This window comes from Mauremys reevesii, linkage group 14 (genome assembly GCF_016161935.1).
Source record: "Mauremys reevesii isolate NIE-2019 linkage group 14, ASM1616193v1, whole genome shotgun sequence".
NCBI classification, from domain to species: domain Eukaryota; kingdom Metazoa; phylum Chordata; order Testudines; family Geoemydidae; genus Mauremys; species Mauremys reevesii.
This window is the reverse complement of record NC_052636.1, coordinates 4,879,361-4,892,558: the sequence shown is the minus strand read 5'-3', so window position 1 is coordinate 4,892,558 and position 13,198 is coordinate 4,879,361. Positions and strand designations below refer to the sequence as shown.

The window sequence follows — 13,198 nt, the reverse complement described above, 5'->3', positions numbered from 1 at the left end:
CACCCAGACCACAATAATGCTTGGGGTGTAACGAGCAGGCTGCTGGAGTCAGAGCTGCTGGCCCAGGGTCACTTATTACACAGACAGTCCCTGTGTCCTTGAATGCCGGCTGGGGGTATCCAGAGAAGGAAGCTCAGTGGCGGATTTAGCGTTAGTGGGGCCCTGTGCTCAGCTCCATTTTAGGGGTCCCTCCTTGGGACATAGGCAAGAAAAAGAACATTCTCTCATTTCCCTCCCACCCCCATTTTTCATTCTTTTTTTCTTTCCTCCACCTCCTCCTATAAGTAATAGGAAGTAACTGAAAATCAAGTGAGGTACCTTGATTGTTTTTGTCGTCTAACCGATTTTTCCACAGACCACTTGAAAATTTCTGAGTCTTGGTGCACCACTTAATGATCTTTCCATATATTGTTTGTTCCATTAGCTAACTATTGTAAAGCGCTTTGGATAAGAGCCCTTTATTAAAAATTAAAAATGTTGGAGTGCAGGGTCTGGCCAGGTGTTCGGGTGTGGGAGGGTACTCAGGGTTGGGGCAGGGGGTTGGGGTGTGGAGCACTTACCTGGAGCAGCTCCTGTTTCATGTGAGCAATGCAGGTGGGGATGGGGGCAGGAGTCAGGGCTGGGGTGTGTGATGGGCAGAAGGGTGGGGAGGGAAGGGGTTATGGGTGGTTGCAGGAATCAGGAGGGCAGGGAACTGGGGTGTGTTTGAGAGGGGTGAAGGAGTAAGGGCTGGGGTGTGAGAGGGGTGCAGGGGTCAGGGAGGGCAGGGTGTTCAGGGTGCAGGAGGCAGGGCTGGGGGTGCAGGGTCTGGGAGGGAGTTAGGGTGCAGGAGCAGCTGGAGATTGGGGTGCAGGATCTGGCCAGATTTTAGGATGCAGGTGGGGGCTCAGGGTTGGGGCAGGAGGTTGGGATGTGAAGTGCTTATCTGGGACACCTCCCATTTGGTGTGGGGGGTGCAGATGGCAATGTAGAGGGGGGTGTACAGGAGCTCCCATTTGGTGCTCAGGGTGCGGTTGAGGATGTGTGGGGGGTGCAGGAGTCAGAGCATGGGGTGTGAGGGCTCGTTATGTAGGAGGGGATGCAGGGGTCAGGTCTGGGGGCTGGGAGGGTGGGCTGGGGTACTGGGGGTGCTCCCAGCCCCCTACCCTGAGTGGCTCAAGCAGGGGCTGGGGGCAGGGGGGGTATGTGATAGGGGAGTGCTTTGGAAAGCAGTGTGCAGGTGACCAGGGAGCTTTTCAAACAGGGCGAGTTTCGTGAGGGAGTTTGGAAGGGGAGTGGGAAGCGGGCGAGGTACTCTTGCCATTCTTTAAAACATTTAAGCTATAATACAAACTTCTTGATTGAAACAAAACCCCTATTGTTAACCTAGGTAGCTGTAAGAGAGAATGCAGGCAGAAGCCCAGCAGCAGAGTGGGGGCTATCCTGTTTACTGCACTCAATGTAGCATGTATGATTACCTGCCCTGTGGGCGGGTGGCTTACGTGTGCATTCAGTGCAAGGAGCTCCTGGCCCTCAGAGGCTTTGGAGGCCAGGGTGGTGGAACTGGAGACGCTAAGGGAGGCAGAGAAGTATGTTGAAGAGGCTTTCCGGGACACTTGTAGATTTCTCCCACCTCCGGTCAGACAGCCACTGCGCTGATGAGGAGGATGAAAGGCCCAGGGAAGGAGAGCTGTCAATGGGAGCAGAGGGAAACCTTCCCATAGTTGGGACCCTCCTTCCAGATGGTGTTGGGGTAACCTCTTGCACTGAGATTACCCCAGGCATTAAGAAAAGGCAGCTGTTAGTAATTGGAGATTTCATCATTAGAAACAAGGATAGCTGGGTTTGTGATGACTAGGAGAACCGTATGGTGACTTGCCTGCTTGGTACAAAGGTTGCTGATTTCTCGAGGCATCTAGATAGATTTATGTGTAGTGCTGGGGAGGAGCCGGTGGTCGTGGTACATGTAGGCACCAATGACATAAGGAACGGTAGGTGAGACGTCCTGGAGGCCAAATTGAGTCTGCGAGGAAAGAGGCTGAAATCTGGGACCTCTATGGTGGCGTTCTCAGAAAAGCTTCCAGTTCCACGCACAGGGCCAGGTAGGCAGGCAGAGCTTCAGAGTCTCAATGGGTGGATGAGATGATGGTGTAGAGAGGAGGCGTTTAGATTGATTAGGAACTGGGGAAACTTTGGGGATGGGCTCCACCTAAACCAAAGTGGAACCAGACTGCTGGCATTTAACATTAAAAAGGTTGCAGAGCAGTTTTTAAACTAAGAGATGGGGGAAAGCCAATGGCTGCAGAGGAGCTCGTGGATCGGACAGAGACTTGTCTTAGAGGAGAGACTAGTGATAGAGATTTTCTAGTTCTAGTCAGGAAGAGAGGCTGGAAGAGGATAAAGTAGGGGCCAGATCATTCACACACACAAGAATCTGACACATCAGAAAAGGGCAGACAAATAAACAGTGACAAGTTTTTCAAGTGCTTGTACACAAATGCCAGAAGTCTAAATAATAAGATGGGTGAATTAGAGTGCCTCGTGTTAAAGGAGGATATTGACATAATAGGCATCACAGAAACCTGGTGGAGTGAGGACAATCAATGGGACACAATCATTCCAGGGTACAACATATATCGGAAGGACAGAGCAGGTCATCCTCGGGGGGGGGGGCACTGTATGTTTAAGAAAATGTAAACTCAAATGAAGTAAAAATCTTAAATGAAACTGCATGTTCCATAGAATCTCTATGGATAGTAATTCCATGCTCTAATAAGAATATAACAATAGGGATCTGTTATCGACCACCTGTCAAAGACAGTGATAGTGAGGATGAAATGTGAAGGGAGATTAGAGAGGCTATCAAAATAAAGAACTCCATAATAGTGGGAGATTTCAATTATCCCCATATTGACTGGGTACATGTCACCTCAGGACAAAATGCAGAGACAAAATTTCTGGATACTTTAAACGACTGTTTCTTGGAGCAGCTGGTACAAGAACCCGCAATGGGAGAAGCAACTCTCGATTTAGTCTTGAGTGGAGCGCAGGATCTAGTCCAAGGGCTAACTATAACAGGACCGCTTGGAAATAGTGACCATAATATAACAACATATAACATTCCTGTGGTGGGAAGAACAGCTCATCACTGGCATTTAATTTCAGGAAGGGGAACTATGCAAAAATGAGGGGGTTAGTTAAACAGAAATTAAAAGGTACAATGACTAGAGTGAAATCCCTGCAAGCTGCATGGACACTTTTCAAAAACACAATATTAGAGGCCCAACTTAAATATATACCCCAAATTAAAAAACACATCAAAAGAACTAAAAAAGAGTCACCGTGGCTTAACGACCATGTAAAAGAAGCAGTGAGAGATAACAAGGCATCTTCTAAAAAGTGGAAGTCAGATCCTAGTGAGGTACATAGAAAGGAGCATAAACACTACCAAATTAAGTGTAAAAATGTAATAAGAAAAGCCAAAGAGGAGTTTGAAGAAGGGGCTAGCCAAAAACTCAAAAGGTAATAACAAAAGCAGGAAGCCTGCTAAACAACCAGTGGGGCCACTGGAGGATTGAGATACAAAAGGAGCCCTTAAAGACGATAGTCATTGCGGAGAAACTAAATGGATTCTTTGCTTCAGTCTTCATGGCTGAGGATGTTGGTGAGATTCCCAAACTTTTTGTGGGTGACAAATATGAGGAACTGCCACAGATTGAAGTGTCACTAGAGCAGGTTTTGGAACTACTTGATAAACTTAACTGTAACAAGTCACCGGGACTAGATGGTATTTACCAAGAGTTCAGAAAGAACTAAAATGTGAAATTGGGGAACTATTAGCTATGGTTTGTAACCTGTCCTTTAAATCGGCTTCGGTACCCAATGACTGGAAGATTGTAACGCCAATGTAACGCCAATATTTAAAAAGGGCTCTAGAGGCGATCCTGGCAGTTGCAGACTGGTAAGTCTAACGTCTGTACCAGGCAAATTAGTTGAAACAATAGTAAAGGAATAAAATTGTCAGGCACATAGAAGAACAAAAATTGTTGAGCAAAAGTCAATATGGTTTCTGTAAAGGGAAATCATGTCTTACTAATCTATTAGAGTTCTTTGAAGGTGTCAACAAACATGTGGACAAGGGGGATCCAGTGGACATAGTGTACTTAGATTTCCAGAAAGCCTTTGACAAGGTCCCTCACCAAAGGCTCTTACATGAATTATGTTATCATGGGATAAGAGAGAAGATCTTTTCATGGATTGAGAACTGGTTAAAAGACAGGGAACAAAGGGTAGGAATAAATGGTAAATTTTCAGAATGGAGAAGAGTAACTAGTGGTGTTCCCCCAAGGGTCAGTCCTAGGACCAGTCCTATTCAACGTATTCATAAATGATCTGGAGAAAGGGGTAAACAGTGAGGTGGCAAAGTTTGCAGATGATACTTGTGACGATGCGGTTCTGGTGGGACCCAATTGAGAGTGACAAATCGCTTAAACAGGGCAGTTACAGCCCAAGGCTGGGATTTTTCCACCTCTAAAGCAAACCAAACCAGCCAGACAAAGAGGGCTTTGGTTTCACCTCACTGGTTAACCACAAGTCACACAAGCATTTCCCTTAGACACTCCAGTCTTCCAGTATCACCACCAGTGCCACTCGTCCTGGGGATGAATGGTTATGAAAACCAACACCCCAATAAAAGAAAAAGGTTCTCTCGATCCCAAGGAATCAAGCCCCAGACCCAGGTCAATATACACATCAGATCTTACCCACAAATCATGCTGTTGCCAATCCTTTAGAATCTAAAATCTAAAGGTTTTTTCATAAAAGGAAAAAGATAGAGATGAGAGCTAGAACTGGTTAAATGGAATCAATTACATGCAGTAATGGCAAAGTTCTTAGTTCAGGCTTGTAGCAGTGATGGAGTAAACTGCAGGTTCAAATCAAGTCTCTGGAGTACATCCTCATCTGGGATGGGTCAGTCAGTCCTTTGTTGAGAGCTTCAGTTTGTAGCAAAGTTCCTCCAGAGGTAAAAAGCAGGATTGAAAACAAGATGGAGATGAGGCATCAGCCTTTTATAGGCTTTTCCAGGTGTAAGAACACTTCTTTGTTCTTACTGTGGAAAATGACAGCAAAATGGAGTCTGGAGTCACATGGGCAAGTCCCTGCATACTTTGCTGAGTTACAAGGCGTATCTGCCTTCTCTCAATGGGTCAGTTGAATAGCTGATGGTCCTTAATGGGCCATCAAGCAGGCTAGGCAGAGCTAACACCAGCTTGTCTGGGATGTCTCCCAGAAGCACAGCATAAGTTCGAAATACAGAGAGGATAGAGCCAATACTCATAACTTCAACTACAAAATGATAAATACATATAGACCCCATAATTATAACCAGCAACCCATAACCTGGTCTTGGACACCTTATATGACCCCCTTTACATAAGATTTGGTGCCACTACAGGACCTTGGTTGCAACCATGTTCTATATGGTCCCAGATTATATCAATAACGGCACAATATCTGAACGAATACTTTGCCTCGGTCTTTAATGAGGCTAATGAAGGGCTAAGGAATAGTGATAGAGGGACCGATGGGAATGAAGATGTGGGGGTAGACATTACGGTATCTGAGGTAGAAGCCAAACTTGAACAGCTTAACGGAAGTAAATCGGGGGGCCCAGATAATCTTCATCCTAGAATATTAAGGGAATTGGCGAGGGATATTGCTAGCCCGTTAGCGATAATCTTTAATAAATCCCTAAATTCGGGGATTGTACCGACTGACTGGAGATTAGCTAATGTAGTTCCTATATTCAAGAAGGGGAAAAAAAGTGACCCGGGGAATTATAGGCCTGTTAGTCTAACATCTGTAGTATGCAAAGTCATGGAAAAAATCTTAAAAGAGAGAGTGGTTCCGGAGCATGAGGCCGATGGCAACTGGGATAGATTACAGCATGGATTTACGAAAGGTAGATCGTGCCAAACCAACCTGATCTCCTTCTTTGAGAAAGTAACAGATTTTTTAGACAAGGGAAATGCGGTGGATCTAATATATCTGGATTTCAGTAAGGCGTTTGATACGGTACCGCATGAAGAATTACTGGTTAAATTGGAAAAGATGGGGATCGAAATGAAAATCCAGAGGTGGATAAGGAGCTGGTTAAATGGGAGACTGCAGAGGTTAGTATTGAAGAGGGAACTGTCCGGTTGGAGGGGGGTTACCAGTGGAGTTCCTCAAGGCTCGGTTTTGGGTCCGATTTTATTCAATCTATTTATTGCTGACCTGGGAACCAAGAGTAGGAGTGGGCTGATAAAGTTTGCGGATGACACCAAGTTGGGGGGTATTGCCAATTCGGAAGAGGATCGGGATATTCTCCAGGAGATTTAGATGACCTTGTAAACTGGAGTATTAGTAACAGGATGAAATTCAATAGTGAGAAGTGTAAGGTTATGCATTTAGGGATGTCTAACAAGAACTTTAGTTATAAGCTGGGGACGCACCAGTTGGAAGTAACGGAGGAGGAGAAGGACCTAGGAGTCCTGGTTGATCGCAGGATGACTATGAGTAGGCAATGTGATGTGGCCATTAAAAAGCTAATGCGGTCTTGGGTTGCATTAGGCGAGGTATTTCTAGTAGGGATAAGGAGGTGCTAGTCCCGTTATATAAGGCGTTGGTGAGACCTCATTTGGAGTATTGTGTGCAGTTTTGGTCTCCCATGTTTAAGAAGGATGAATTCAAACTCGAACGGGTACAAAGAAGGGCCACTAGAATGATCCGAGGAATGGAAGGCCTTTCGTATGAAAGGAGACTTGAGGAGCTCGGTTTGTTTTCATTAACCAAAAGAAGGATAAGAGGAGATATGATTACACTCTTTAAATATATCAGAGGATAAATACCAGGAAGGAGAAGAATTATTTCAGCTCAGTGCTAATGTGGACACGAGGACAAACGGATATAAACTGTCAGTCAGGAAATTCAGGCTTGAAATTAGACGAAGGTTTCTAACCATCAGGGAGTGCAATACTGGAACAGCCTACCGAGGGAAACAGTGGGGCGAAGGACCTCCATGACTTTAAGATTAAGCTAGATAAGTTTATGGAGGGGATGGTATGATAGGATAACGGGCTTAGTCAATAGGTCAATTAAGTGCCACACTGGTAAATAGTACAATGGGTCAATGGTATGATATAACCTTTTCCAGAGGGTTTGGCTGGAGAGTCTTGCCCGCATGCTCGGGGTTCAGCTGACCGCCATATTTGGGGTCGGGAAGGAATTTTCCTCCAGGGAAGATTGGCAAGGCCCTGGAGGTTTTTCGCCTTCCTCCGAAGCATGGGGCAGGGGTCGCTTGCTAAGGAGTGGGTGGATCGGCTTATGTGGCCTGCATCTTGCAGGAGGTCAGACTAGATGATCATAATGGTCCCTTCTGATCTTGAATTCTATGATTCTATGATTCTATGAATAACGTCACAATACTAAACTGCTCAAGATAGTTAAGACCAAAGCAAACTGTGAAGAACTTCAAAAAGATCTCACAAATCTAAGTGACTGGGCAACAAAATGGCAAATGTGTATAAATGTCAAGTAATGCAGATTGGGAAAAATAACCCCAACTATACATACAATATGATGGGGGCTAAATTAGGCTAATCAGGAAAAAGATCTTTTTGTCATTGTGGATAGTTCTCTGAAGACATCCAGCAGTGTGCAGCGGAAGTCAAAAAAGCAAACTGGATGTTAGGAATTATTTAAAAAGGGACAGACAATAATACAGAGAATCTTATTGCCCTGGTATAAATCAATGGAAATAACTAATTTAGACCCCATCATTTTATATGTATATTTGGGATTATGTTTGCCAATGGGCTGCAATATGTGTTATCCTGACATCTAGTACTGCTGAGATCCTGCATTCAATAATATCCCTGCCCTTCCTGTTCCCGTTCTCCACTGAGCCCCACGCTTATGTTTCCAGCTTCCCCAGGACTCTGTCTTTGTCTCTGGACCCATCTGTCAGCAAGAAGCAGTGCCAGGGAGAGTTCGATTTCTGGGATGTGGATTTGATTTCTGTGTGTTTTAGGAAACTCTTTGAAATTGAGTGTCTGTGACATTAAGCACAGTACAATCTGGACTGTTAACAGCTGTGTCCCCTCATTTCCCTAAGCTGGGGTGCCTTTTACACTGCTCTACTGTGAGAGCAGCCACTCCTGGGCAATTCACACACAGTCTCCAGCATGTAACTCGCTCCCAGTTACACAGTATTGAGTGCTGCTAGTCAGTGACTCACAAATTACAGTACCCCACAGGAGAACTCCAGAAAATTCTCTCCTCCCAGACTTCCCCCAGAAATGTGCATCTTGCACTGTCCAGCACACTCCTGAACAATGGGAGCTCGTATGAAATATGTTGTCACATCAGTGGAAAATGACATGCACTAGACTTGTTATTCCAAATGGAGTTTCCAACACACTTTAATCCAAACGCACTGGTTTGATAAAAAAAGGAAACAAAATTATTAACTACTGAAAAAAAAGATTTGAAGTGACTACAAGTAATGAGCCATAAAAGTCAGAATTGTTTACGAAAGAAATGCAAGATAAAACACAAACTAATGTTTAACCTAACAAGCTAAAAGGGATTTAAAACAAACGTTTCTCTCACCATGTGCTGAGACAGGCTGGTTTTCCTTTCAGCCAGGACTCCCCCTAACCTGCCCCTGCTGCCCACATTCAGTTCTTGAGGAGTTGTCATGAGCAGAGGGAAAAGGGGGGGGGGAAAGAGAGAGTCTCATGCATTTTCCTCACCTCTTTTTATAATTCAGTCCTTTGTACTAGAAACCACTTCAGTTCTCAGCTGAGTCATGGTGACAGGCTGTCATAGATACGAGCTTCAAGTGTCCCTGTGATGGAATGTAAATGTCATCTTCACACCTTCCCCCTGGTGGAGAATGGCTATTTGACCAGCTGTTTGCCTTGCTGTCTCTGAGGAACTTAGGGTTAGGGTTGCAGCTTTTTCAGTAATATCATACCGTAAAATCTCATCACTTTCCATACAATGTTGCTACACAGTTTAACAGGAGGATATTTAAATGGTACCTCACAAGCCCTACAGTGATAAATGAAGGGGAGGGGAGGGCTCTCCCTTTTATAAACACCCAGCCAGGCAGATTGCTGTAAAATCCTTGTTGGTGCGACTTCTCTGCTTGCTTTGCCTGTAAAGGGTTAACATGCCAACAGGTAAAAGAAAAGTATTGGGCACCTGACCAAAAGAGCCAATGGAAAGGCTAGAACTTTTTTAAATGGGAAAGTAACTTTCCCTTTGTCTGTTGTTCTCCGGAGAAGGCGACACAGAGTAACAATGCTGTGTATGGCTTGAAGCAGGTATGAAAATTCATCTTCCACATCTAGAAGAAATGATTTGGCCAGGGAACGTTTAGACAGACACAATCAGGTTTATTTTTTATTTTGGCTTTTGGATCTCCTCTACGCTATCCCAGATGTGTGTGTTTGCTTGTAAGCTTTAAGCTGAACCCCCAAGAAAGCTATTTTGGGTGCTCATAAAAATAGTTTCTTTTAAGATCTAGCAAAAGCCTAAGTTCCAGATGTATTGTTTTCCTTTTCAATTTTAATAAAATGTACCTCTTTCAAGAACAGGATTGGATTTTTGGTGGCCTAAGAGGTTTGTGTGTGTTGTTTGATTAGCTGGTAGCCACAGCTAATTTCCTTTGTTTTCTTTCTCAGCTCCTTCCCGGAGGGGAGGTGAAAGGGCTTGAGGGTTCCCCAGAGGGAAGAATTCTCAAGTGCTCCTTCCTGGGTCCAAGGGTTTTGGGGGATTTTGCATTTGGGTGGTGGCAGCATTTACCAAGCCAAGGTCAGAGAAAAGCTGTACCGTTGGGGCTTTAATACAAGCCTAGAATGGCAGGAATTAATCTTTAGAATCCTGTCGGGCCCCCACTTTCTGCACTCGGAGTGACAGAGTGGGGATTCGGCCCTGAGACTATGTACAAAATTGATCATAATTTTGTACAAGAGTGAACATAGGGGTACAGACTTGCACAGGGTCTGTCTGTGTGTTCCCAACATATATGTTGGGATTTCAGTCCCTGACAAGCAAGGTGGAACCCGGGGAACCGGTCCTGGGAATTGACTGGTTTATTAAGTGACACTGTATGGAATCGAGAGACACTTTATATTATTATTATTATTTCATCATAAATACCAATATGATGAAATTGCAATATATCGTGCTAGATATGCCATGTAAGGTATCAATGAAAATGTTATGGTTTTCCAAGTACTATGATCTTGTTTCTATCTTTGTATTGTGAGTTACAGATATGTAGGGTATATCTGTATTTCCAGACTTGTGCAGTGTTTCTGAGTGACACTCCCAGACATATTGGCATCAGCGCTGCCCAGCCTGTTCGATGGCCCATCCAGGGTCACCAGCCATACAATAAACCTATTGAAATGATTAAGGGGATACATCTATTGAGTCAGCAAGACATGCAGGGGTATGCCTGTGTACTGAGAACTCCAAGGCTTTTCTATGCCATGTGCTGTGAAGCTTGTGTTTGGGACACAGGAAGTACAGGCCACATGGCAAAAGGAATATAAAGGGCAGCTGCATCAGCTCCATTTTGTCTTCAATTCCTCTTCCTACCTCTGGAGCAACTTCTCTACAAACTGAAGGCTTCAACAAAGAACTGAATAATGTGGATGTGTACCAGAGAGCCTTTCAAGCCAGAAACTCACCAATACTGCTAAGAACCAGATGTATAGATTTCTGAATGTGTCTGACTGCTTTCTCATTTAACAACTCCCTTTTTCTTTCTTTCTTTCTTTTATAATAAACCTTTAATTTAGATGCTTTCTTGATTATAAACGTTTAGTTTAGGTGCTAAGGATTGGCTGGCATCATAGTATTTTGGGTAAGATCCAAACCTATACTGACCTGGTAATGTGGCTGACTCTGGGGTCAGAGGAACACTTTGTTTATGTGAGCAGAGTTTTTAAATAACCTCTCACTGTGCTGGACCTAGGTGCTGATTGGGAGTCAGAACTGAGATGCAATAAAGGGGGCTGTGTGATTTCTTTTTTAAATTTCTCAATAACCACTGTGGGGGATCAGAAGCACAGTTGGTGACTGGTCGGTGAGTTTAACTTCCATGTTAACCACCAGTTTTGGGAGCATCTGCTCTCCCTTTTTCAGCCTGCCCTGGTCTTGGCATTTTCAGTGAGGATTGTCCCAGGCACACTGGGTCACACTAAGCACTGAAGTTAAATTAACAGAGTGTTTTTTATGACACAGTCATATGAAATCAACTGAACTCCTTTGTTTTCTTTCATCTGAGCAGGGTTTCTAGTTTCCAAACCTCATATAATCTCCCAGCTTGAACAAGGGGAAGAGCCATGGATCCCAGACCTCCAGGGGTCAGAGGAAAGACGGATCCTGAGAGCTTCCTGCACAGGTGAGGAAACATTAAACCAACTCAGAATCTGTAAGTGCCTGAAGGAAACATCTGGGATGCCCTACAAAGCCCTTGGGAGGTCTCTCAGTTCATTATTGTCCCTAGAAAGGGTCGCTTCCTGTAGATCCTAGCAGACACCAGGCCGTGGCTTCCTTCCTTCCCCCTGCGAATTTGGATGGGATGTGAAGGCCAAACTGATCCCCTCCTCTCTCCTATTTAGGGGAAGAGTTTGGAGTTCAGTTCTTTGTTTTTATTTGACCTCTCTCAAGCAGTTGTATTGGTTTGATGTTCCCCTTTCCATCTCTGTTTGAGGTGTCTGTTTCTATCGCAACAGGTGATGAAATGGTAGGTGAGAAAGAGAAGCAGAATTCTCATCAGGAAAATGCCGAGCAAGTGGATAAACACAGAGAATTATCGCAAAGATCGAAAAGGAATGTGTCCAGGAGTCACCAGCTGGGAAACTCCTGTGAGATTCAGCACAGACCAGAAAGAGAGCAGGGAAACCAGCCAGGAGAGAGAATGGGTAAATTTATTTTCTGTCGGGGAACTCAGAAGAGCGTCAAGGAAACCACAGCACAGCAGGAAATCCTCATGGGAAAGAGGAAAAATACATGCTGTAAGTGTGGGAAAAACTTCTCTAGCAGCTCAAACCTTTCTCAGCATCAGAGAATCCACACAGGGGAGAGGCTCTATGAATGCCGTGAGTGTGGGAAAACCTTCACTCCCAGATCAGGCCTTTCTAAACATCAGAGAATCCACACAGGGGAGAGGCCTTACGAATGCTGTGAGTGTGGGAAAACCTTCATTTACAGATCAGCCCTTTCTCAGCATCAGAGAATCCACACAGGGGAGAGGCCCTATGAATGCTGTGAGTGTGGGAAAACCTTCATTTACAGATCAGGCCTTTCTCAGCATCAGAGAATCCACACAGGGAAGAGGCCCTATGAATGCCGTGAGTGCGGGAAAACCTTCAATCGCAGCTCAAACCTTATTACTCATCAGACAATCCACACAGACGAGAGGCCCTATGAATGCAGTGAGTGTGGGAAAAGCTTCTCTAGCAGCTCAGCCCTTTCTCAGCATCAGAGAATCCACACAGGGGAGAGGCCCTATGAATGCAGTGAGTGTGGGAAAACCTTCATTTACAAATCAGGCCTTTCTCAGCATCAGAGAATCCACACAGGGAAGAGGCCCTACGAATGCCGTGAGTGTGAGAAAACCTTCATTTACAGATCAGCCCTTTCTGTTCATCAGAGAATCCACACAGGGGAGAGGCCCTATGAATGCCGTGAGTGCGGGAAAACCTTCAATCGCAGCTCAAACCTTATTACTCATCAGAGAATCCACACAGATGAGAGGCCCTATGAATGCAGTGAGTGTGGGAAAAGCTTCTGTAGCAGCTCAGCCCTTTCTAAACATCAGAGAATCCACACAGGGGAGAGGCCCTTTGAATGCAGTGAGTGTGGGAAAAGCTTCACTCACAGCTCTCACCTTAATGGGCATCAGAGAATCCACACAGGAGAGAGGCCCTATGTATGCCGTGAGTGTGGGAAAACTTTCAATCACAGCTCGCACCTTCTTACCCATCTCAGAACCCACACAGGGGAGAGGCCCTATAAATGCCGTGAGTGTGGGAAAAACTTCATTTACCGCCAGCAGCTTATCAGCCATCAGAGAATCCACACAGGTATGAGACCCCCATGGAAGCAGTGAGTGTGGGAAAACCTTGTCTTGCCACTGAGCCCATGTGAGCCATCA

The 13,198-nt window shown here is 45.0% G+C and overlaps 1 protein-coding gene across 1 annotated transcript in view; it reads left to right on the top strand.

Moving 5' to 3' along the window:
• Positions 1-13,198, top strand: part of LOC120381416 (zinc finger protein 271-like) — a 1,091,725-nt gene that overhangs the window by 138,401 nt on the left and 940,126 nt on the right. The window contains exon 5 of the mRNA XM_039499604.1: positions 12,082-13,127. Within this exon, the coding sequence (XP_039355538.1) occupies positions 12,082-13,127 (1,046 nt within the window). The remainder of the gene's footprint in view (positions 1-12,081; positions 13,128-13,198) is intronic.